Source organism: Blennius ocellaris (genome assembly GCF_963422515.1).
Source record: "Blennius ocellaris genome assembly, chromosome: 9".
Taxonomy (NCBI): domain Eukaryota; kingdom Metazoa; phylum Chordata; class Actinopteri; order Blenniiformes; family Blenniidae; genus Blennius; species Blennius ocellaris.
In genome coordinates, this window is record NC_137658.1 from 22,414,050 (window position 1) to 22,441,344 (window position 27,295).

The window sequence follows — 27,295 nt, forward strand, 5'->3', positions numbered from 1 at the left end:
CATCAACGGATCATCGACAAAACAAACATTGGTCTTCAATCTGTCACTAAATACGACACTTTTCATGTCATATTGGACCCTTTTGTTATCTTCATCTTATTGTATACTTAATTCTGCTCTTTCCATTTGATTTGAACGATAACCGTCTCCTTGGATCCATCACATCAAAGTCAGAGCGTCTGTAAAAATTTTGGCCCGGCCATCACTGCATGCTGTGGAGGGTTTTTATGTGTCCACTTTAAAAACTGATGTTCCCCATTTACAGTACCGGTATGTTTTGTGTGCTGAACACTCCACTGTCTGGCCTGAACATTCCTGCTTAGGTTCATGTTTGTGACGTGGAGACGACCACCGTGGTCCTTTTGTTCAGCTGGATGTCGACTGTGAGTCGTCACTGCACAGTTCGTCTTTTGTTGAATAGTGATCAACAGGATTTCATCGAATTATGTCCATATTCTTTATCAAGTCTTTTAAAGAATTTGCAGTGGGTGTGTTTCTGTAGCAGAATGTTTATCACTATGATAAAACTGGGCTTCATATCTCCATCATTGCGTATTCAGCTTCTTTTTTTTTTTTTTTTAGACTGGAATTATTAGGGTCAATTTCGGAATCCGTGTGCACGACACATCCTGTCGAAGTTTTCTGAAGCACTTTTTCCTTCACTACAATCTGGTCTTTAACAACCTTTTGACAACATTTCAAGTGAAAACAGAAAACTTTTGTTGTGATTTTGGCATCTGTTTACATGAGAATATGCTCAGAGCCACATAATGCACAACTTTGTGAAAATGGTTCCCAAGGTGGAACTTTTTGAAAAAGCTCCAAATCCTCCATGGAAAGGGAGGAAAATGCACCTTTTCTGAAATGCTGCTCCTGGTCCTGCACACCACAGCCGCGGTAACTAGGTGTTCTGCACGTTTCCTCCAGAGTGTCAGGACTATCTGTTCATATTCTCCTGGGACTTGATAGTTTTATAGTTGAGTCACAACAACTGAACTTGGTCATCTGTCTGTACAAATGTCTGTGTACTCCCATTGTTAATTTTTATAATGTCTTGTTCCGTGTATGCATGTGATCTTGCATGCTATCTCCATTCTTTTTAACATTTCTGTCTTTGAATGTGAAACTTTTCTGAAACAAAAATGCTAAAATGATGTGTTTTTGCCTGAAACATTGTCGTATACATGCCTACACATCTGTATTCTTTTAGAAATACATGTATGTATATATTTTTTTCCACTATTTCAATAACTGGCAGTTTTCAAATGGATAGAATTACCTATTATTAAAACAACTTTTCTGATGTAGCTTCAGTTACTGTCAAGTTCAGTCTTGGTTTTTGCAGATTCCCCATTTGAAAGGGAGCAGAGTTCAAACCGGATTCCACTCAATCACTACAGAGTCTTTCCTTCCTTTTCTGCATTATTTATTGGATGTAGCCGTGGCCGTAGGTGTAGATAGAAAACCTTTTAACAAAGAAATCATGTCACTGTACACATGTATGCAACTTGTTTCACAATGAAGTGTGTTTATCTTTAGCAATCCAAACTTATATACAAGTTATACCTAAGTTAACTTATATACTTATATTACATAGTACATCGACACAAGCGTATTTAAGTTAATTTAGTAGAAATTAAATAACCGTTTACTCCCAACAAAGATCCATTCTCATCTGTTTGAATTGTAACTTAATCAACACAAATTCCACTTTTAATACATAAAATCATGAAATGTCCTCCAGTGTAAATCAAAGTACATGAATTACCACATTTTGTTGTTAGTAGATTTTAAATACAACTAAATGAGCTAAAAATCGCCAATTCATTTCTGAAATCATAATCAGCAAGCTCAAAGGAAGACACAGCACACGTCACATTTAATCAACACAAAGCTCCCCAGCAGAGAGTCTTCATTGTCAGCTTTACCGGCTGCCTTCCTGGTTCTTTACAGAATCTTTCTGTCTCTCTGCACAGGCAGAGCACTGGTTTGTCTGTTGAAAGCTGCTGGAGCTTCAGTCACCTTCTGATTGCTTGATGATTCTCCCCACCTGGTGAGCTGCTTTGGGTTGCTGTGTGTGTGTGTGTGTGTGTGTGTGTGTGTGTGTGTGTGTGTGTGTGTGTGTGTGTGTGTGTGTGTGTGTGTGTGTGTGTGTGTGTGTGTGTGTGTGTGTGTCTCCCTCCAGCCCTGCAGCACCGGCCTTTGCAGGAAGCCCCTCCTGTACCACAACGACATGTAATGGAACAACAAGGCAGTTTTGACTTGACAGTTACAAAACGGCTTTTTTTTTTTTTTTTTTTTACTAAATCATCAACCCACTAAAAGCTGTGCATGATGAAAAACCAACAACAGCACCACAGATCCTCTTCTGGGATGAAATGGTCACAAAATGAACATTATTGCTGATCTGAAAGGCTGATTAGGCTTGAAAATGAAGCTTTAATGAGGCCAAAGCGCTCAATGTGGGACTGAATGTAATCTGCCTAATATGGCCTGGTTGAGTGCTTGGCTTGGCATCAGAATTAAAAAGAGTTGTTTGAAACCCTCTGAAAAAACAACCTCTCGACTTCAAAATGAGCACCTTTGATGATGCAGAAATGAATCACACCCAGCGACAGCGACATCACAGAGGTTGAGTTCAGGTAATTTACTTCCCAACTGAAGGTCGTTCAGCTCTGAGTACGATCCTTATTGGACTACAAGCACAACAACTTTGACAAAAACTTTTTCACATGCTCTCAATAATAACTTTTTCTTGGCTCAGGAGGGAAGTTCGTGCACAGTGGGAAACAAATGGCTCTAATAACTGACTGACTGATGACTTCCATGTTGACCGAAGAAACAAACATCACGTGTCAAAGCAAGAAAAACCAGATGTTCCACCGGTTTTCCACATCATTTCTCGGTGTTTGAGCGCTGGCTGCACTTTAGAGACGTGTGATGAAGCCGGTTTTGTTATCTCAGCAGGATGCAGGACGTTGTGGATAGCTTCAGGGCTGTTTTTGGCCATCTACATGAGGCGGTGTTTTAAAAGCGTGAAAACAGTTTTGTTTTGTTTTGTTTTTTTAAACACAGGTCCCAGAGTGGGGACATTTTAAAACCCCGGCTCATGCCGTCCAACCCCCTGGGGTGTGGACGGCAAAGTTGATCATCTGTGGAAAAAAGATGTCGCAATCGTCCCCCTCTTCCCCTTACCGTGGTCCGAGATATCATCAAATAACCAAAACATGATGCTAGCAGCAGGAAGAGTGTGGCCATAGACCTATAGAATAGAACTAGAATTATAAAGAGGTTTATGAGCAGGAATCTATTTCTGAAGTTCTATATGCTCTGTCTTCTTCTGTGTTTTTGGTATGTTTGGTGAGTCACAGCGCCCCTAAAGGCCTGGCATGTGTACTACACGCCCTGAAGCCTCGTGTTGAGCCGTGTTCATAGTGACGTGTGGACGGAGGGTTTTTTGGAGACGGCTGGGGAGAAAAAAGATCATTTTTCTCATCGTGTGGATGTACCCTAAATCTCAACTGCATCTCTCATGTCTTCTTACACGCTCCAGAGATGCGTATGAATGAATTAATGTGAAAGCTGGGTGATGGACGAGGCCAAGGTCTGGCCCACGTGAGCTCCGGGGTTTAAGTGTTTCCAGGTTTCTGGGGATCCTGCAGCTCAGCCAGCCACGCTCACGTGTCTTCAGACTTTGGTTGTTGAACCTTTGCTCTTTCTTCAGTGTATTTGAAGTGGAGGCTGAGTAAAGGGCAGCAGACAGTGTCTCTGATGTGGAGCGCTCTTCTTCCATAAAGCTCTTTGCACTTCAGTCACGATAAAGAACAAAAGAATGCATTTCATAATCTCTTTTTTTTTTTTTTGTTTGGTGGCCTGGTTTCTTATCGTCTTATCTGAAATGAACAGTTTTATATTTCTGTTTTGTTTTTCTGGGACTGGCTGTCTGTTAAGTCTACATTAGTGATTGTAATGGAAGTTTGTCATTATGGTTGTAGCATCACTACAATAATTGGTAGATCATCACCACTTTTACTTGAATCAATTCAGTGTCACAAATCGACGCACATAAATCAGTTTTGTATTAAAATTATTTCAAGCCTATTATCATTAAAATAAAGGTCAGAAAATCCTGTCTTCACACAGTTGATCATTCGGTATGACTTTAAATATCCGATGAAAGCTGTTGATTGTCACATTTGTAATGGAAACAGACTCTCCTGTGCTTAATGTCCAGAGGTCACGTGACCTTAATTAACTGATACAAGATGGTCTGATGAATGAAAAAGTTTCACCAACTTCAAGCTGTTCTGTTTCCTTTGCGCACTGCAGGAAACCCTTTTTGAGGGGGAATATTAAAGCCAAAAAAAAAAAAAAGAAATAACAGTTTCTCAGTTTGTTTATAGGCCACCAAACCAAGTGCAGAAAGAAAAGTCCAGCATAAAACATGACGCCGCCGCCATCATGCTGTAGAGCTGCTCTGCTGTCTCTGGTACTGGAGGCACTGAAAGATTACTACAGGAATTGTAAAATCTGAACATCCTGCAGCACAAAGCAAATGTGTCTGACTACAGACTATAAGACGTTTATGTTACTAGATTAATTCACAACCTGCCACATGAATACCAATGCATTATATGTGAAGGAGGTGCATATCAGCTCAGCCTTCAACAGATAACCTGCTGTTGTTGTGACTCCACACCACTTTATTTGTACCAGAGAGGTTGTGAATCTCTTAGTTGTCTCCTGTTTCCCCCACGCACCTTGAGACTGACCAGCTTTCTTATTGCATGTTGCCCTTTTTACCAAATCCAGATGTGTTTGGTGAAAATGTTGTAGTAGTAGTGTCCTTCACCGACACGTCAAACTCCATGCCTATAATTTCATTTGTGCTCGTGGAGTTCAGAGCTTCATCCAATGACTCCGTGGTGAATGCAAGAAAAACTGATCGTCCCCATCCTCAAGCCCTCGCTGCTCCGGTAGGAGCAGACTGAAGCCTGGTGAGGTAGAAGCAGACTGAAACCTGGTGTGTAGAAGCAGACTGAAGCCTGGTGAGGTAGAAGCAGACTGAAACCTGGTGTGTAGAAGCAGACTGAAGCCTGGTGAGGTAGAAGCAGACTGAAACCTGGTGTGTAGAAGCAGACTGAAGCCTGGTAGGTAGAAGCAGACTGAATTCTGGTGTGTAGAAGCAGACTGAATCCTGGTGAGGTAGAAGCAGACTGAAGCCTGGTGAGGTAGAAGCAGACTGAATTCTGGTGTGTAGAAGCAGACTTGAAGCCTGGTGAGGTAGAAGCAGACTGAAGCCTGGTGGGTAGAAGCAGACTGAAGCCTGGTGGGTAGAAGCAGACTGAAGGCCTGGTGAGGTAGAAGCAGACTGAAGCCTGGTGAGGTAGAAGCAGACTGAAGCCTGGTGTGTAGAAGCAGACTGAAGCCTGTGAGGTAGAAGCAGACTGAAACCTGGTGAGGTAGAAGCAGACTGAAGCCTGGTGAGGTAGAAGCAGACTGAAACCTGGTGTGTAGAAGCAGACTGAAGCCTGGTGTGTAGAAGCAGACTGAAGCCTGGTGAGGTAGAAGCAGACTGAAACCTGGTGTGTAGAAGCAGACTGAAGCCTGGTAGGTAGAAGCAGACTGAATTCTGGTGTGTAGAAGCAGACTGAATCCTGGTGAGGTAGAAGCAGACTGAAGCCTGGTGAGGTAGAAGCAGACTGAATTCTGGTGTGTGTAGAAGCAGACTGAAGCCTGGTGGGTAGAAGCAGACTGAAGCCTGGTGGGTAGAAGCAGACTGAAGCCTGGTGGGTAGAAGCAGACTGAAGCCTGGTGAGGTAGAAGAAGACTGAAGCCTGGTGTGTAGAAGCAGACTGAAGCCTGGTGAGGTAGAAGCAGGCTGAAGCCTGGTGAGGTAGAAGCAGACTGAAACCTGGTGAGGTAGAAGCAGACTGAAGCCTGGTGAGGTAGAAGCAGACTGAAACCTGGTGTGTAGAAGCAGACTGAAGCCTGGTGTGTAGAAGCAGACTGAAGCCTGGTGAGGTAGAAGCAGACTGAAGCCTGGTGGGTAGAAGCAGACTGAAGCCTGGTGAGGTAGAAGCAGACTGAAGCCTGGTGGGTAGAAGCAGACTGAAGCCTGGTGAGGTAGAAGCAGACTGAAGCCTGGTGAGGTAGGAAGCAGACTGAAGCCTGGTGGGTAGAAGCAGACTGACGCCTGTGGAGGTAGAAGCAGACTGAAGCCTGGTGAGGTAGAAGCAGACTGAAGCCTGGTGAGGTAGAAGCAGACTGAAACCTGGTGAGGTAGAAGCAGACTGAAGCCTGGTGAGGTAGAAGCAGACTGAAACCTGTGTGTAGAAGCAGACTGAAGCCTGGTAGGTAGAAGCAGACTGAATTCTGGTGTGTAGAAGCAGACTGAATCCTGGTGAGGTAGAAGCAGACTGAAGCCTGGTGAGGTAGAAGCAGACTGAATTCTGGTGTGTAGAAGCAGACTGAAGCCTGGTGTGTAGAAGCAGACTGAAGCCTGGTGAGGTAGAAGCAGACTGAAACCTGGTGTGTAGAAGCAGACTGAAGCCTGGTAGGTAGAAGCAGACTGAATTCTGGTGTGTAGAAGCAGACTGAATCCTGGTGAGGTAGAAGCAGACTGAAGCCTGGTGAGGTAGAAGCAGACTGAATTCTGGTGTGTAGAAGCAGACTGAAGCCTGGTGTGTAGAAGCAGACTGAAGCCTGGTGAGGTAGAAGCAGACTGAAACCTGGTGTGTAGAAGCAGACTGAAGCCTGGTAGGTAGAAGCAGACTGAATTCTGGTGTGTAGAAGCAGACTGAATCCTGGTGAGGTAGAAGCAGACTGAAGCCTGGTGAGGTAGAAGCAGACTGAATTCTGGTGTGTAGAAGCAGACTGAAGCCTGGTGGGTAGAAGCAGACTGAAGCCTGGTGGGTAGAAGCAGACTGAAGCCTGGTGAGGTAGAAGCAGACTGAAGCCTGGTGTGTAGAAGCAGACTGAAGCCTGGTGAGGTAGAAGCAGACTGAAGCCTGGTGAGGTAGAAGCAGACTGAAACCTGGTGAGGTAGAAGCAGACTGAAGCCTGGTGAGGTAGAAGCAGACTGAAACCTGGTGTGTAGAAGCAGACTGAAGCCTGGTGTGTAGAAGCAGACTGAAGCCTGGTGAGGTAGAAGCAGACTGAAGCCTGGTGGTAGAAGCAGACTGAAGCCTGGTGAGGTAGAAGCAGACTGAAGCCTGGTGAGGTAGAAGCAGACTGAAGCCTGGTGGGTAGAAGCAGACTGAAGCCTGGTGAGGTAGAAGCAGACTGAAGCCTGGTGGGTAGAAGCAGACTGACGCCTGTGGAGGTAGAAGCAGACTGAAGCCTGGTGAGGTAGAAGCAGACTGAAGCCTGGTCGTGTAGAAGCAGACTGAAGCCTGGTGAGGTAGAAGCAGACTGAAGCCTGGTAGGTAACACAGGAGCACAGTAAAGCCTGGTGTGCAGTTGGCATCAGCACTTTTAAATAAACAGTGATGTAGTTTTGGTTTGAAGCATGAATGCAGACGGATCAATCAGAGGACGTGACAGGTCTCCAGAGCACCACGGGTTCCTGGCTGCATGTGTTTGTGGGTGTGCCACAGGGAAAAGGAACTCCTGAGCTCTATGAGTTCTCATCTCGCTTCACACTAATCCCAGGAGTGCATTGAGTCCAGCCCTCTGCAGAGTGGAAACTATGAAAGTGTCTTTTTGCATATGGGAGCAGCCAATATGCCATCTGTTTGCTTATTTCACTCCCAAAATATAGCGGTGAGATTTGGGACGAAGCCGTGAAAAAGTGTTTTATTCCACTTCAGTCTGGACCATGAGAAAAGAGTAAAAACTGACGCCTATATTGTGTTCCTAAGCACTGCCACGAGGCTCGAACAGGAGACTGAAACTCTGTTCTTTACTGACTGTCTCCTCTCTCTTGTCCAGCTCGCACTTCCTCCTAATGCAAAACTAGATTGAAAATTCAAAGATGGTTCTAGACCAGGGCTCTGTAACCTTTAAGGCCAAGACAGGCATTTTTGTGATTTTTGTGAAATGTGGCTGACGGAGCTTCTAAAGTTTCATATATACAATAGTTTTGAAACGTACAAAAACGGAATCTTATGTTGCATTTATGACGTTTCCATTACAATTTAGCATGGTAAACATTTCATTGCTTCTTCAGGTGTTTTGTACCTGATTTTAGTGGAGTGTTTTCATCCCTCTTTTCCAGCGTTTTTCAGGCTATTTTGATATTTTAGAATAGGATAGAATAGAATAAAATAGAATAGAATAGAAATACTTTAATCATTCCAGAGGAAAATTACTTTAAGTATTGCTAACTACAGAATAAATATAAAGAAATTAAACAAGTCATTTTAAATATTAATATGCCCAAGGTTTAACAGTGGCTAATATAAAACACAGCAAGTACTATTTACACGGAGGAATTATAGAGTCTCATGGCCACACGAAAGGACATTTATTCTTTTCATAAGTCGCTTTGCTTGTTTTGATTTTTCCTTTTAGAAATTCTAGTTATTTGAGCATTTATTTCCTGTTTTAACTATTGTGCCTTTCAAAAAATAAGAAGTATAATATGATCAGCTTAAAGGTCCCATATCATGCATCTAATGCTTTTCCTACAGAAATATGAGTCCCCATACCTGGGAATGACACTCCAGAAGTGAAGAAAGTCTGTTGTCTCATTCTCTGGCTTGTTTAATTGTTTCTAAAGTGTGCGCTCCAACCAGTGAATTGGAATTCAAACCATTGGCGTCGTCACCAAAGGTTTTAGCCAAACCCGGGTCATCGCTCCCAGCACTTCACAGAGGACTTTTTTCACAACATGTCCAGAACTGGATTTGCTGCAAATCTTTTAGCAAAGCAAATGTGGGACCTGTAAGTAAAATATTGTGATTTATATGCGTTTATGTTACTTTTCAAACCACCAGGCTGGTTAGTTTGCAACAGCTGATCCCAGGTTTCTTTTTGTCTTCTGTGAGGTATTGTTCATGTCTGCAAAGTTGTGCTGATAGAGACTGCAGATCAAATGTAGGCTTTTCAGAGTCTGAGGTGTGTGTATGGGCTTGATAATTGTGAGGTGATCTTGTTATTTATTTCTATGACTAAATGAGGGTTCAGGATATTCTCCTGTCTGCTACTAGTTATGATCATTAGCAGAGGATCATTAAATGATCTGATCACAGTGTGGCATGCACATAGTATGATTAGGTCAGAGTCACTCAGGCTGGTCTGAATAGTCATGTATTTGCTGTTAAAACACACATTTCTTTGTAAAGAAAATATTCAGAGCAGCTGATGAACATATTCAGACACACAATATGTTTTACTAACATTCTGAAACATCCTGCTGCAGCAGTAGAGTCACAACTTCTTCAGAAGCTTCTCCTTCTGGTTCTTATTGGTTTGGTTCAACAGCGTTTCTCCGTAACTTAGTGGCAGATAGAATGTAAACAATGGCACATGGCATGAGGAGAGGAAGTACCGCCTCTTCCCAAGATGGGCATGTGGGCGGAGCCAGTCCAGCTCCTGAAACCAGCAGATTCTGAATGAGGCTCAATGATCAAATATTCAACTGAATGAAAATCAAGGACAAGCTGGATTTAGTGCAAAAAAACTCTGCATACAAAGTTTGTGGAAAAAATAAGAACCATGTGTTGAAAAGTTGTGTGACATGACTCCTTTAAAGCCCTTTTTATCCAAAAGATAAAAGTCACTTTGAAAGTGACTTTGCTGTGTAAATAAACTTAAAAATAGATCAAATATTTATTCAGGTCTAATTTAGTGAAGTGTCAGGGAGCCGCTCTTGAGGAGCTGAAGAGCCACACGTGGCTGCAGAATCTTGTTCTGGATCATGTTAGTCGACTGGTGGCTGAAAACATTTGTGCTGTGGACTCCCTCTATGATCATCACGTTACAGTGAGGCCAAATCATTAACAACATGCAGAAACAAGTGAGAATGAAATAAAAGATGCGGTCAGTTTCATAGCGTTAAAAAACTGTATTTTTAGTGGTTTACACATTGTCTTTCTAAAAGTTTTTCAAAAGAATGAAATTTTTTTTACCAATTTCAAAACACCTGATATTTTAAAATGACTTGCTTCACCTCACCATTTATTTTTATTTCTTCAGTGCGTGATGGTGATGTTGCTGTGAGTTATTCAAATGTCATTCAAATTAAATAAAACAGCCTGAGTCACACTTGACATGAATTATTATTTTCTTGAAGTGAAACACCGTGACGCTGTCAGCTTTGGGCGTTCAGCATCATCAAGAGCTGGATCTCCGAGCCAAACGAGGAGTTTTCATCGCACAGCGGAGTGAACGAGAGAATGTCAGTGCAGGTATACGACGCGGTAAAACCTTCCTGACTCCACCGATCAAGGCAGATGTTTGGACAAAGTGAGTTGCAGGCGGGTGTCATGGGACGTGAGGCTCCACAAAGGCTGTTTGTTCAGCCTACAATGTTTTATGTATGTGGTTAGTCTTTCATCAGCACGCTCAGTATTCAATTTACATACTATCTACTGATCCGGCACTGAATGCTAAGCTGTTTATGCTCTCTCAGCCACTTTATTCTGACACTGAGGTGTGTGCGTGGAAGCATGCGAGTGTGTGTGAGACTTCGACAGATTGCTTTGCCCCCTCGAATCCCCCCCCCCCCCCCCCCCCCCCCCCCCCACCCTCCCGTGGTTGTGCAGTATTGTGTTCTGGTAATAATGATGGGTTCTGTGCCTCCCAGTCTCCCTCCCAGCAGGACACACACATAAAAGGGTCCTTCTGAGGGCGGCCATGCACGTACGCATTGCCGTGTTGTTTTTCCCTGTGACAGCAGTGTGTGCGGTGTGTGTGTGTGTGTGTGTGTGTGTGTGTGTGTGTGTGTGTGTGTGTGTGTGTGTGTGTGTGTGTGTGTGTGTGTGTGCGTGCGTGTGTGCTGTGTGATTCTAAGAACATCATTTTCGGCGGTGCATGCTGATTGTGCCTCATACTGCGCGCGTGTCTAACCCATCAAGGTTCACATTGGCCCGCTCGCTCTCTGCCTGTGCGTCTATCTCTCTCGCTCTCTCCTGCGCTCCCACCTCTCCCTTTTTCCATCTATCTATCCGTTCCCCTATTTCTCCTCCCCGTATGACATTTCTGCTGTCCTCAGACAACTTCTCTGCTCTTCCCCCGGTGCGCGTCAGCTATTGGATTTTACCAGGAGAGCCCTCTTTCTCTGCAAGTCGAAGCAGGCCTCGCTTACAGAAAAGCAGCACCTCCTCTTGGAGGAAGGTTTGGGTTTTCACGCAATCCCAGTTCTGCCCCGAAATAAGGCATAAATGAAAACTAGCTCAGAAAATCATCAGCGCCTGCCAGCTGTGAATATCCGCGCTGAAGAGCATCTTCTGTAGCCGGCTCCGCAGAGGAGAGAAGAGAGAGAGAGAGGATGAGCCGAACAGCTGGAAAGGCAGGGGAGAGTCGCAGAGTCGGCCATTGAAAGTCGGATGAGTGGAAGTCTGTGTGTCTGGTCTCTGACAGCTGGCGTGCCGCCTGGCCGACTGATGTGGACCGCACAGTCACACAGAGAATCCTTGAACACGGGCGCCTCGGCCCACTTTCGCTCTGCTGTGGTTTGGTGGCACCGTCAAAAGACCGGCGGAGTCACCAGCCAAGCTGCTGTTCAATTATGTGGCATGTTTGTCGGTCACAGGGACTCTGAAGGAGGCGAAACTTCCGCGACAGCCTCCACATTAACTCTTTACGCACACAATTCAGTATTTCCTGTGGGCTTGTCTCGCACTCTGAGGACCCTGGTGACATCTCAAACCAGCAGCTCGCTTGTTTTAGCGAACAGCGGAACAAAGAGCAAAAACTGTTCTGACATCAGAAGGTTCTCAATCTCATCATATTTGTCTGCCCAAGCTGCCGAACAGGACAAGGGGGCAAAAGAAATAAAGAAAAATGCAAACAGCATGAAAGTAGCTGTAGACATCTTGACAACAGCTTGAAGCTAAAGTTTTTGGACAGAGTTAGTATTGCTGAACAATTAGATGAGGGTTCATGTTTAAGTAGTTTATAGCCTGGAATTATCCCCGAATTCACCCTAAAAACGTTGTTGAACTGTGAACTTAAAAAAGAGAAGAATAGATGTTATGGGACTGATTCTTCCTGTGACGAAAGCTGAAGAAAGCATGTTATTGTTCATAAAGACTGTATTGGTCTATTGAGAGTGGTGTTGTTCTCCATCCAGCTGCAGTGAAATCCAACAGGATGAATGTGGATGAGTCAGATCGCCTCAGAACTGTGGTAATAACCTCCTGGTGCTGTGATGTTGTTCTGCACTCCACCAGAGTTTAGTTAAAGTGCTTCAGGCTGTCGTATTTTAGACACCTCTGACAATGAAGGGTGATTTAGTAAAAAAAAAAACACAAAAAAACTGTAATTGCTGCAGTCTGATAGACAGAAGGCCACTTCTCACACCAAACAAAGGCAGAAGATGGACTGGTGATTGTTTCCATTGACCGACCTGTAATCACATCTAGTTCAGCAAACACATATTTAAGGGTAGTTCCGTCTCCAACCTGTGGAAAGTTGCAGGTGGAACTTTCTGGTCCCTTTCAAGAGACCAAAAACACATGTACTCCATGTTTATGCCATTAATTCTATTACTCAAAAGGTTCCGTTACTTTTGAAAGCTTAGATCAATACTCGGCTTGAAGTGATCACTGCTAAAGCAGTTGCTAATGTACACATCAAAATCACTGTTAATATTCAATCAAGGACGACATTTGGAGGAAATGTATGTGAGGGAACTTGATTCACTTTCAGAAGTTACTGAAGCTGATGGTCCTCAACCTGAGGCCCCTGGATCAATGAGCAAGGCACCACACACCGCAGCTGCTGCCTGCTGCAGGGCTGCCGCAATTAAATCTGACCTCAAGAAAATCACCACATTTTGGTGCGCAACACAAAATCTGCAAACATCCAGAATCTGCTGTTCTGAGTTTGTCCACTGTTTCTGGAAGAAGAGAGGAAACACTGACAAGAATGATGCTCGCAGCCGATGTGTCAGTGCCACGGCAAGATAACTTGTTGGAGAAACGGCGTCAGTGTCGAAGCCATTCTCTGAGTTTCTGAACAAATGGAAAGCTGCAAAACAGTAGTTTTCTCAGTTTGAAGACCAACACTGTGCTGACACCGCAGAAACTTTCATTACACTTCTACTTTGTGCATTAACCCTTTATGGTGCAAGTAATGACCAATGGTCAATTTCATTTTTAGAATTTTTGTTTCTTTAAAACTAATCTAAGTCATTGACAGTCACTTGATTTAATTTAATAATTTAGCAGTGGCGGGCCGTGCGTTTCAGAGCCAGGCCTTCACTGCTGGTCTGAGTCAATCCACCGCTCAATTGCTTTTTTTATGGCTACAAAAACCATGTTACCATGCAGAAATGCCATATAAAAAGCCTTTGCATCACAAATAAATACTAGTGAAGCCAGAATAAATACCTTTACGAATGAAACAAAGCCAAGTTCACGTCCCTTCTCCTGCTGCAGCTGCATAAAAAAGCGGCTGTTTTTCCCGAAGCTTCTGGAGGTCGAGGAGGGAGACAAACATCAGCTTTTCGTGGTCTTGAAAATAACATAATGGCAAATAATCCTGAATCCTGCCATGGAGTTTGTAGTGAGCGCTAGTAAATTGTTCTGTGATGTGTTCAAAGACCTTTTGGAAAAGTTCGTCTTCAAAATTGTTTTGACAATAAATCTGCAACTAAATGTCTTTATCTCCTCCTTTAGTCATTGTCGGTTGACAAAACCATTATTAAATAAAGACAACTATATTTTTGTTCATGCAGCTCGCTACAGATGCAGCCAGCTAGCGCTGGAGAGTGAACTCTCTGACGAGCCAATCAGAGGGCTTGAATTCACTGACATCCTGCTAGGCCTTCTAGAAGGCTCTGAGTCGTCAATATCAAAATCTGATTAGTTGAAGCAGCAGCGTGACCGACACTAGTTTTACGCTGCAGACACCTGCAGAATTGAATGTGAAGGCCTCAGGCAGATTTCTTTACCCGACAACAGATGATGGCTAAAATGTGATTTTAGCCATCACTTTAACGTGGAAGTACACGTCTGGAAGCAGCACAGCCGGGGACGAAATGAGAAGAAGCAGACAGACCATTTGGAATTATTTATTAAGTATTCATGGACAAAATGTAATCAGCATCAGTCTGTGATTCAGATCTGTTTCTTCGGCCTGCAGAGAACAAATGCCATTGCATTTAGGAGTAGTACAGAGTTGTGTACAGCATGAAAACCAACTCTCAAAGATTTTTTTAGGACTTCAGTGTGTAGGGATTTCTTACCTCATAAGGATCACCAGGTACCATCGATGTTGTATTTGGCAGTTTGGCTATCAATAATGATTAATAACTATCAAAGATAGTTATTAATTATGTTATTGAACATTTAATCTGATTTGTATCAGAACCTGGAGCACCTGTTTAACAGGAAATGATAGCCAATTCAGTTTTATCAGTCTCATAAGATATGCTAAACAGTTGATTAGGAATTTTAATTGATAGTTAAATTAATTACAATTACCACAAGTACCAGTAAAGCTTGAAGGATTTTGGAGTTCTTGACAAAGAAGAGGTCGACATTTCATTCACCTTTGTGCTCATTAATAAAACAGCAAGTATGATTTCAAAAATTATATTTATTTACAATGAAAACAAATAAAACACAGATTCTAATTACCTATATACAGCTTGGTGTGTGTAGGTGTGTGTGAGACGTGTGATGGAACTACAAAACAAGATGGCGGATCACAATAAACTACATTCCAAATGGAGGTTATCAGAGAGCCCTGAAAAAATTTTTCACTTAAAGGTATAGTAGAGGATTTTCTTCTTCCGGGTGGATCATCAAAATAACTGGTCCTACCAATTGTCAATCATTCTGGTGATATATGACGTAAGCCCGTCGTACGTGCTCGTCCCTACGCGCAGCTCACTCCACACGGTTCTCATCATGCCGGTGGCCGACCCGACACATTATTCTCGGACATTTTTACACAGTTTCACCCCCTCTGGTGCAAATCTTCTTGTAAAGTGAGCTTATGTGAGCGATGCCGACTTGTGACTTGTAAACAGAGCGTGCACGAGGAGAACTGGGCTCGTGCACGTCTCTCGCACGCATTTTAGTAGGCGTTCCGTCTCGGGAGCAGGTACAGCGTTGCGCATGCGCATTTTTTTCAAACGGTGGAGAGGGCGGTTCTTTCCTAAAATTCCTGAAAATCCTCCTGTATACCTTTAATCCAGAACCTCACTATTTAAAGGGAACACTGTAGAGGTGGTCTGAAACAATCCCAGTTTAGATGAATTCACAGCCATAAACAACAGTCGTGGGTAGTGTTATATTTGACGTCTTTGCAAACACCTTAAAAAGGTCCTTTAATCAAAAAAAAACAGCCAGGTCTGTAGCCACATGAGCTCAAATCTCTTCCTGACGCCATGGCAACATGAAGCTCTGCCCTGTTGCGGCTGGTTTTGGTACAGAGAGAAAAATCAGCATGGAAACCAGCAAACTACCTCATTACATTTTTATTTGCATTAATCTGTCTGAACACATCTTCTGGACTAATCCCAGGTAAATTTCAGATGGACACTTCAAACTGGACTCTGAAGTCTTTACAATACACTACAGATCTTTCAAACCTTTAAAATCACAAATGCCACAAACGTTTCAGCAGCTACAAACTCTCCAACAGCTTTTTTAAGGGTATTAAAGACGTTTGTTATACATGCAATCTTTTTTGCCAAAGCTAGGGTTTCTTCAAAAGTTCAAGCAAATCCAAGATGGGGATTTAAGAGGCCTTTGCTGATTTTGTCAGGAATTGACCCAACACTTTTAATTTTCAAAACCTCTTTAAATGAAACCTTTTATTAAGTGTTGAAATTCATGTTTGAACTGAAGTGACCTCGTTGTAGAGTTTGTCTTTGTATTGGAACTAATTGCGACACAATTTTGACATGAAGTGGTTCTGATGGTGGAGATGTTAAAGTGTTCAGCACAGTTCGACCGAACAGAGAAATCACACAGCAAATGTTTCACTGTGAAGAAGCTGTAAAGGTTCAAACGAGGGAAGTCGCCGGCAGCACAGTCGTTCCGATAAAACAGGAAGATGTTCACAGTCAATCTGCCGAGGCAGGCGCTCCCATCCAGGCCCTCTCAAACACACCGCGGGAATGTGGACTTTTTATGGACTTTTTTATGTTCGCACATTTACAGAGTATTAGTGTAAGAATGTTACAACATTGAGCTGCGCAGCCACTTCCATAAACTCTGCAGCATTCTGGAGCTGCTACCTCCTGTTCCACCACAGTTTCAAATACCGATGGTTGGTCCCATCCCATAATAACAAGATGTGGAAAAGTTCAATAAATGCGTAAATGCTGTTATTCCACCAGAGGAAATAAATCTCTGGATAAATCTCCAAAGTTTCTTCTTACAGGAAACACAGATTGATTGATGTTTGGTTTGTTGCCGTGTAGAAACAGGAAAGGGGTGTGGCTTAAGACATGCACGACAAGCCGCCGCCAATAGACAATCGAAATATTTTACTGTTAAATACTGACAGATATCATGTGTTAGATGTGTTACTGTGTCTTCTTCCTGTGATTCCTTAGTGAACATAACGTGGTTATTTTTCTTCAGATCCAAAGGCCTACAGGTTTAAAGAAATATAACGTGGTCCCCAATGTTTTGGGGGGTGTTTTTTTTAGTAGATTCACAGACTCACAAATGTACAGAAGCTGAAGACTTTAAAAAAATATATTTTTTTTTAAATCACTGGAAAGTTCCCCAGATTTGCTCAAGTTCACAAAATAATTCTATCGTGAAATAAGTTATCTAAAATTATTTCTGCCTCGGTGTCGATGGGGTTGTGAAATAACTCAGTGAGTGGGTTCTGTTCACTCTGTCTGTACATTGTCCAAAGTGAACAACAATAGTTTGTACTGCTTCCTTTTCTGACCTGATACTAACCTCAAGTTGTCTTTTGAAAGAATACATGCATACATTTGTACATTTCATACTTTACTGTAGAGAGGAGTTTATTACAGCCTCATTTAAATTCAACAATAATGATAATAATAATATTAAAGCTAACAGAACTCTGGCGTTGGAATAGTATCAGGATCGGAAGTATAAAAATGTGGATCTGTGGATCTCTAGTTCAAATATCAACATTAGTGCAACTTCCGACATAGTTAATTGAGAGCAGCTCCCTCTGGTGAACTGGATGCAAAATGCTCATTCCAGTGTATTAAGTGTAAGGGGTAGAAGGTAGGAGACATGAAAACAGTGACCTTTGGACCTTTTTGTGAGTACATTGGGCATTAGTTCGCTTTTTTTATCCCATCTGATTCCATCATGTGGTGTGAAAATGGCAAACTGATGAAGCTAACAATGAAATATTGTGTATTTGTAAGGGAATTGCATGAAGAGACAGAGCCACACAGTTCAGGGTAATTAAAAAAATGCTTTGGCTTACACTGTTAAAGTACACTTTGAACATACTTATACAGGGAGAACAGGCAGACTGATGCCAGAGGGACCTGGACCAGGTTTCTGACAATGTTAACCAAAGCTCCCCCGTTCCACATTAACTCAAGTGTTGAAGAATATCTGTATTAATAGTTAAAAAGTTTCACTGTTGGAATTTATTTTTAAGTAGCACTCTTTTTTGATTTAACTGTGACTCATTTTAAAGCCTCAATATCCCTGGAAATGAAGAAGTGAGAGCAAAACGTTCTTTCGACAATGACAAAACACAGACGAGTTTCCATCCCTACACAGAAAGGTCCACTGTGAAACCTCCAGTCAGTGATGCTCCACATCCTTTAGCAAAGGCCTGATCTCATCAGAGTGAAAGCAGGTGAAATTTCATGTCTCATTCAATTCACTCCGGTGGCATCTGGAGCAGCGCAAAGTCAATTTGTGCACTTTCTTAATGGCACCCCGACGTGACAGCGCTGACCTTTGAGGAGGGAGAAGAAGACGCCACCCCCGTCGGCGGCATTCCTCCACCAGCTGGGTGCACTACCCTCCTCTTCTTTCGTGGGCTTCTTCGATTCTCTCCTCCCAGGGCACTGTAAGCTCCAGCATTATTACTTGTTTTGAGGTTTTGGAGACCAGTAGAATATCTGGCCGTAGGGTGGCCTCACCAATGGCTTCTGGTACTTTGAGTTGGGTTGGGGTTAGTTGGTAGTCCACCCTAATCTGCCAGTCACAAGCTGACCCAAGGAGGCTTGCTTTGGCTTTTGGATATGGCTTTGGCTCTTGTCCCGCTCTCACAAATGTGGTCTGGCGTCTTGGTGGTGGGTGACACTTGCTCTGGTCGATGGCACCGCAGATGGAGGTGGTGTCGCCGTCGCTTAACGACCCTCCCCGAGCTGCTTTGGGACAAGAGCTGAGGATGTGCTCCAGAGTTCCTCTCCCTTGGCACAAGGGGCATGCTGGTGACCTTGCACCAGCAGAAAAGGTAGGATGGGCTGGGTAGAACATCGTACACGGAGTGTGTAAGGAACTTGACCCGGAAAGGTTCTCCCATCCACAGGTCAGACCAGGTGACCTCGCGGCCCATCGCCCGTTCTCATTTGATCCATCCACCGTGCTGCCGCATCCCCGCCATCTGGCTTGTACGAAGCTCCTCAACTCCTGCTCTTTTTCCTCTTCAGACTTTGTTTCCAGCTCCGTTGCCTCGTCTGCCCTCAACTCATATGACCATCCACGTATTATTACCATGTTACAGTTTCATATTGTTTATTGGCAGATACCGATATCACTGTGCATCCCGACTCACAGTAGATGTGTTTTTGTTCATTTTATTAGTACATCTTATAACCATTATATTGTATATATAGTATTGTAGTTTGCTGAGAAAATATATGAAATCACAGGTGATAAAACATTTACACACACAGATTTTCCAGCTAGATTAATTAATTTTATAGCAGGGAAAGATCAAACCTCTCAACTTCGCAGTCATCAGAGCTGCTTGACCAACAGCTCACACACGTATAACATATCAAGATTGAAGAAGGCTTTAAAATGGTCTTCATGTATAAGCCAGCATTTCCTACACCTTCAATTTTTACTACATTCACATTATAGCTGGTTCTCGAAATATGATAATAATAAAATTAGATTTCCCTTATTGATTTTATTGGAATGAATCAAGCCTGATTCTACACACAGTGTGTATTTGTCTCTGACCTGCATGTATTCATGAATCCCCTCAGGCAATACAAGAACATTACAGAACAGGGTTAATGTATTCACTACAACCAAAAGGCCACCTTCATTTGTTTTAGAGAAAGAAGCTTGGCGCAGGTAACAACCTGGCCTTAACAATGTTACAACAGCATTACTGGGAAGAAATCAAGATACAAATTAAATTTATGAGGCGGAAACTGTGAATGAGTTCTTTATTACAAACATTTTAGTGAATTTGAGATGAAATGATGAAAGGTTTTTCATTTGATCGTCTAAGAAAAAAAAGCCACTTATTATTACATAATGTGTCAAAGATTAGAAAATATGGTTGAGGGGCTTACATAAGTCTGATCGTACATTTCTGTTATGTTTTATGCTGTTTTGTGTGACTCAAAATTTGACATCAGTCAAAACTATGAATTGCATGTTAAATGGATTTATTAAGCTTATGTCAAAAAATGCTAAAGAACATTAGAGAACATAAAGTGTGACATAAAATAAAACGTGGCCTGAGGCCATGACTTTGGACATTTTTAATGGGCACCTATTCATAAAAAATACTTAAAATTAGAGATATACCAGACTGTGATTTCCGGTTGTATCTGGATTAAATGTCTGTAAAACTAATAATTAAAGAAAAACTATAGAATGGGCTATGTATTTATAATAAGATATGTTTAGATCAGAATCAGCCACATTTCACTTAACTTAATAAAACTAAACTGTAAGCTAATTATGCATTCCTATTTCCTATATTTATACACTTAGACTAGTTCAGCTGTTCACAACCATTTATTTCCTTACGGTTCAGTGAAATTGTGTCTTGTGCTGTAAACCCCAGCTCTGTGAAGGTTGACCTTTATGAACCAAATGTGATTTAAAACGATCATTGCCTGCACTCTACTGGGAACCACCGTCCTCACATATAATGTCTTATGTGAACGAGACGTTTTGGAAGAATTGCACGTGACATGTTTGTTGGTTTGGATGAAACAGGAGGAAATTCAAACGTGACCTGATATGGTCACTTATCAAATTAATGATTGCTCTCCCTTACCTTTAGATTATTTAAACACATGAAATCACAAATGCAGTTTGGAAATCACAAGGCTTTTTTTTTGCTACTCTTGATTGAAGTGTGTGTGTGTGTGTGTGTGTGTGTGTGTGTGTGTGTGTGTGTGTGTGTGTGTGTGTGTGTGTGTGTGTGTGTGTGTGTGTGTGTGTGTGTGTGTGTGTGTGTCTGAGACTACTCTGATGTGTGACCTGGACCTCCGCCTCATTGTCCTGTTATGTCCTCCGTCTCTTCCCAGTAGGTGTGTCTCCATCAGCCGCCAGCTTCTCCTTCCACCTGGGCCCGGCCGATTGTGTGGACGCCCATCGCGAGTGCTCCACGGACTCCCAGTGCGAGGCGCTGTACCGGGGCCTGGAGCTGTGCGCGGCTGAGGCGGAGGTGGCCCTGCTGGCGGAGCAGGTGGCGTCCGAGTGCCTGGAGAGGAGGGACACTCTGCTGAGCAAACACCCCTCGCTGCTGACCTGCAAGTGTCAGAGGGGCTTCCGCAAGGAGGAGCAGTGCCTGCGCATCTACTGGAGGGTCCGCCTGCTGCCAGGTCAGTGCCAGGATGCAAGCCGGGCCACAAGATGGCGCTGTTGTTCGTTTGGGTAATGAAACAACACACCTACACACATAGAGGAATACGCTATAAATGTTAACAGTGGTCGTACGTGGACAGACGACCATGTTGGATTGTTTCTACGGTGACCGTCAACTAGAAAAGTTGAGAATCTGGACTCGGGGTCATGTTGCCTTGAGGAAACATTGTTGTTACTGTCCATCTGCTGAGCATGTGCAAAACAACTAGTTACTACGGCCCAGTTGCCAATGTGCAGTAGCAGCGTTTCAGAGATTAAATGATCTCGTTCCCTCGCTTTATTAATTTGAGGTAACGACTTATTATCTCGTTGCCATGCATCATAATTATTATTTTCTCTACGGCCACTCCGGGGCTTCGTACAGTCACTTTCTATATCGTTCTCTCGGGTCAAAATTAAAAAAAGATGAGGCAACATGATGCCGTTGAGCACCCCAGCTCAGTTTTCATGTTCCACTTTAAAATCCCGGCAGCAGCGTAGTTTGTCATGTTTGATGGTCGTTTAACAGACGAGATAAAAACGCTGCGCTGCCGTCCAACACAATGTTTAAGACAAAACGCGGGAGCACGGAGACTTGAATGTGGGCGGAGCAGCACCAGGGACTCAAACCACCTCACTATTAACTTGGACGGTGACGTTAACTAACAACGCGTATTTAATGGTTGGTTCGCTAGCGGTGGGTTAAGGATTTAACCGCTGGTTAGGGCTTAACCAGTGGTTATAATAACTGAGTTTTGAACAACTGGGCCCTGGTGCTCAATCCAGGCAGAAATGGGTTCATCAACAAGATTCAACATCCTGATATGAACCTCAACAATCCTGACTCTTCTTCTGTCATTCTTTCTGAGCTCAGCCTCACTTGTAATACCACGTATTACCACAAGATGGTATTATGAGTCCAGATGCTTAGATTAAAAGATAAAGATGGACCTGCTAAAAATGGCTGGAATAGAAAAATGGTCTAAAAGAGCTCAAATAAGTGAAATACCTAAAAGGCTCAATGCTATAAAATAGAAATAACCAAGATTTAAAATAGAAGATCAATAACAATCTAACGTGGCTGTCTGTCAATACAAATGTCTGTGCACTCCCATTGCTAATGCTTATAGGGTATTGTTCACTGTGTGTATGTGTCTGTGGTTTCTATTCGGACTGCAACAACGAATCATTAAAATAGACTAAAACTTATTATTAAAAATTTTAGCAAGGACTTTCGTTATTGATTTGTTGTGTCACATGTCTTATGCATTGTTCTTCCCTGAAAGGTTGCTAACTTAATGCTAACATAATGGAAACTCCCATTGGCAGGCTCATCGTATTAGCATCACCACCGCAACTGTGTTTATCTTTTAAACAGTAAGATGACAATTCAAATATTGTAGAGCAGACAGTGCGCATACATGAACCAGGAGACCCAGGAATGCTAAGGAAGGTCTTTATTTGAATCACACATGCATGTGTCGCTCAGAGGGGGGGGGGGGGGGGGGGGGGGGGGGGGGGGTGCGCTCAGCCACAACCTCACCTCGGCTCAGGGTGTCACATATAATGCACGTGAATCGTTTATGGACTAGACAACAGGAATGCACAACCGACAACTGGACAATAACCAGACAATAACAGAACAACTCAGACATGGAACCAGAACAGGTAACCAAGAAAACACAAACAATGTTTGAGGTACATTTCCCATTTACACCTTTGTGCAAATCACTCAGTGTAGTGAAAGTAGTGAAAATAGTGAAAGTAGTTCAATCACTGAGTGTAGTGAAGGCACTGAAAGTAGTGAAATCAGTGAATGTAGTGAAATTAGGGAAATCGGTGAACACAGTGAAAGCACTGAAAGTAGTGAGAATAGTAATATATGTAAATGTAGTGAAATTAGTGAAAGTAGTGGAAATAGTGAAATATGTCAACGTAGTGAAATTAATGAAAGTAGTGAGAGCAGTGAAAGCACTCATCACATCCATATTGGTGGATGCTGATTGTGTAACGGACTCTGAATGTTGTAGTCATTCTGAACGCCATGCGGGGAGCAAATCTGTTTTCCCCTCTAATAGCAGCTGTAACAGTTTTATATCATTTTTATCTGCAAAGCAGCCTGTAGTTGTAACTGTCAGACCAGCGTAACAATCAAACTATTTTAACTACACACATCACAGCAGTGTCATAATCCTAAATCAGTCACATGCAGCAGTCCTGACACACACACACGCACACGCACACACACACACACACACACACACACACACACACACACACACACACACACACACACACACACACACACACACACACACACACACACACACACAGAGACAGTAGCCAGCGGACTGCTCCTCCTCCCCTGTGGCCTATTAGTCAGTGGAGCATTAGTGTAATTACACACTCTTCAGTTCCTAATGCTGCTAGGCTGCTCTAGCGTGTCATTACCATAAATATATAGCCCGGAATAGGATTTACATACATAAACACTTTACATGCCATTACATTCTTGATTGAGTTTGTACTTTGGAGTGTGCTTAAATAATTTGCAGGAACAAACGTGCGGCGTACGAGTCAATCAGAGCGCCACTAATGGCTTCCACAATCGGACAAAAGCTGCGTCTCCTCTTATCTTATCTTGCGTTTTGTCCACCGTAATGAGAGTTAAATGACAGAGGGATGTGTTATTGGCCGATAACGGCTCTTCCTATTATCTTACGTATAAGTTTACAGTCATTTGCAGTGTTGTTGTGCGTTTTCCTTCAGCTCAGACGTGTTCTACTACGTGTGCTGCGTGTGCGGTGGACTGTGGACGCACATTACAGGAATCATCAAGATTAGGACGTTGTAGCAATGGAGGCGAAACACCGGGAAGCGTGTTATCACCACCAATAAGTCTCAGCTCTGTTTGTTCCTTTAAAGCAACGTCACAACAGGATAAGAGACGACACATGGGTTTAAAGTTAAGACTAAACATCATGACATTTCAACCGTTTCACTTCAACACTTTAGATTCCTTCTCAAAAGAACAGCAGTCTATTCTGACTTTACACAATTTTTTATCTGATCTCATGTTCATTCTTCATCTTTATATTCAGTTTCACTCACTGGATTTGTTGGGGTTTTCTTAATTCAGAATTTTCAAAACATTTTGACTTTTCCAAATTTTTCTCCATAAGAAATATCTCAGTGTTTTAATGTTTATTTCAGCTTTATTCTCGACATTTTACTCATTGATATTTTAAAAAGCGTACATTTCTTTTCATATATGTTTAACATTACATTTTGACTCTTTTTAAAGTTACACTTTATTACTTTTTTGTCTTTACTTGTGATTTTGACAATACAGATATTTGACATATCTTTTCTTAGCGTTCCTAATTTTTGAAGTTATTCTCAAAAGCAGATATTGATTATTAAATCATGTTATAATCTGACGACGTTAACTGTATTAGGAATCTGCATGGAAGTGATTGGAACAGTTTGATTTATTCACATTTGCACAAAATGTGTTTTTCTAAAGCTGTTTCCTCCTTTTTTTTTGGTGTTGTGTTACATTGTGGACTGATCTACTGCTGGGATAACAACTCCAAGTACTGTTAGTCTCTGTTAATTTATGTTTGAATATTAGTTTCTCAACTTGAAATCATATCAGATTCGATCCTGTGGATTTTCTTTCGTGTATTCACTGTATTTCGCTAATTTACCGTCATTGTGACGTCAACTCGGTGAACTGCGTTGTTTTTCTATGTGTTAATGCTCTGTGCATTAACGCTTTGCTGTGTAAAATGTTCTGAACTTTTCACTTCAAACTCAAATTCTAGAAGAATATTTTATCTTGCAACCAAATATTGGACTTTTAGTGACCCGATCAAAAATGTTTCAGTGATAAACAGATTCACAAATGCTATAATTTAGTCGCGCTACGAATGGGGACTCAACTATATATTATCAGTGTGTGAAAGACAACGAACTGGACTGAAGAAAATATTTTTTCCATCCTGCGTTCATTTAGACTCTACATGTCAACATATGTAACCGGATGACTCCAACTACCTCGTGTTGATAAGAGATCAAGTAGTGGCACATAAAATATTTCAATTTACTATTTCAACGTAGAGACCGAAACAGGACGGACGTCAGGAGAACAAAAATCTGTACAAACACTAAAAACAAAACCAACGACGTCGAAACACTTCAGAGGAAACTGGAGACGCCTTGAAAACAAATCAAACATGTTACAGTTGTATTTGTTTAAAAGAGAAAGAACACTGTTACGTGGAAGTGGTGATCCGAAGACAAAAACACAATAACATGAGGAGATGGTGGAGTCATAGAAACACTTCATTGAGCCATAAAGCGACATGAAAAATACACGAACCTGCTGGAAAATCCAATAACCGGCGCAAACAAGATGTGCGTCAACATGAGTGGAGGTAATGATTAACGGGATCATCAGCTGCTCTGGAAGACGCTCAGATTGATTTCTGATGAGTTTCAATGAAAGGGGACTGTTTCTGAGCTGAAGCTGCTTCCTCATGGAGCATGGCCCTCGAAGAAGAATGTACGACCGCGAGGAACGATATTTTTTCATTAATTCTTTAAATTGCTTCTAATACTTTGAAATTCTCTTCAAACGTTTTCCAGATTTGATCATATGAAAATGCCTGAAGGTCAAATCTGCTGGTGACAAACTACAAAAAAATTTATTCTTAATATTTAATAAGCGCAGGTATTTTTTTCATTTGCAGAACATAGAATTTAATACAGTTTTATTAATTATTTTTTTTACAATCTGTGTCTGAAGTTTTCAGCAGTGTTTTTGTAGTAGGATCATTAAGTAGTAGTAGTTTATTCGGTCAACCAGAAACACAATGCAACAACAACAACAACAAAAAAAGAAAAAGCAACACTTTCTGTCAACTCATTTTGTCAACAAGACGACGTCCCAACGCAGAATTTTACGATCAAAGGGTTCAGGCAGAAGTGAACAGGATTTGCCATTGCAACAACACATCAGAGGTGTAAAACTAACCTGCCTCACGACGGTCTAAACCACAGGTGTCAGACTCAAGGCCCGCGGGCCAAATGTGGCCCATGATATTACCAGTGTCAGGTATTGGGTGCATGGCCTACTCATACTTGGAAAAGATCACTGATATGACCTGGTGAGTGTTCCCTGACGTCATCTGTCGGTACACGTACTTTGTACTCGGCCTTTAGAAGACTGTATTGCTGCTTCCCTATTGTATGTTTCAAACATTGATATGGTGATAATGATGTACTAGTCGTAAATGGATTTTAGCATGGTTAAAAACCTGCATTCTTCCTCTACATGCTCACATTGTCGTCACTTCACCAGATTGCCAGCACGCCATAGATACACTGCTTCAAGCAGCAGTCACCTTTTTACTCGTGCAGCATAAAACAATGCGGAAAACTAATTAGCATTATTTAATTGTATCTTCCTCCAGGCAGGACTGGGCACATTAAAGCTGTGAATAAAGAAGTGTTTACCAAGTATCTGCTTTACATTGTAGTTCACTTGTGTCTCAAACAGGAAGAATGCCTGTTAGCTTTAGCATTAGCTAAAGAATAGAAGGAGAAACTCTCCAGTAATCTATCTATCTATCTATCTATCTATCTATCTATCTATCTATCTATCTATCTATCTATCTATCTATCTATCTATCTATCTATCTATCTATCTATCTATCTACGCACAGCATTTTCAGAAATGATTTGTCTTTATCTAAGGATGATTCCACACAATTTTGTGAGTGATTGGGTCAAAGGTCACGAAAAGTTCAAACAAGTGTTTTCATTGTAGGAGAGTTTAAATCCAATTGATTTCAAACCAAGGTCATAAATGTCCAGCTCTCAATTCCCTGTCGTCTGGTCTGCCACAGGATGCAGTGATGTCATGACCCTGGTGAGCAGTTGGCGGTCAGAAGTCAAGGGGATCACACAGAGTTGTAAAGTGAACAGTGATAACATGAAGCAATTCAAAACGAACATGACAAATGACGGAAGGAGTTGTGTGGTGGATGAAATAACCTTGTAAACCACTGGTTTCCATGGTGACAAATGTGGCGTTGGCGACGGTATGCACTCTCCTGAGTGCCCGTTCTAGTTAACTATAAAGTCACTGTCAAGACCTCTACGTTAACCTCACTGCTCTTTAAAGACATAATTATAATTATAATCAAGTGATTTTATTGGGTAATTAGCGAGATTGATCAGAAGGTCTTTAATTAGAAATTCAGTTTTTTTAGCAGACATTTTAACTTGTTTTCTTTCTTAGCTGTTTCAGTAGAAGTTGCTATTGTGGCGTTCTTCAGGGTTCAATGTCAGGCCACATATTGTTTCTGATGTTATAGCTCTATAGTATT

At 42.1% G+C, this 27,295-nt stretch overlaps 1 protein-coding gene across 1 annotated transcript in view; it reads left to right on the forward strand.

The window, feature by feature from the left end:
- Positions 1-27,295, forward strand: part of gfra3 (GDNF family receptor alpha 3) — an 84,717-nt gene that overhangs the window by 35,147 nt on the left and 22,275 nt on the right. The window contains exon 2 of the mRNA XM_080501877.1: positions 20,582-20,878. Coding sequence (XP_080358003.1) covers positions 20,582-20,878 — 297 coding nt within the window. The remainder of the gene's footprint in view (positions 1-20,581; positions 20,879-27,295) is intronic.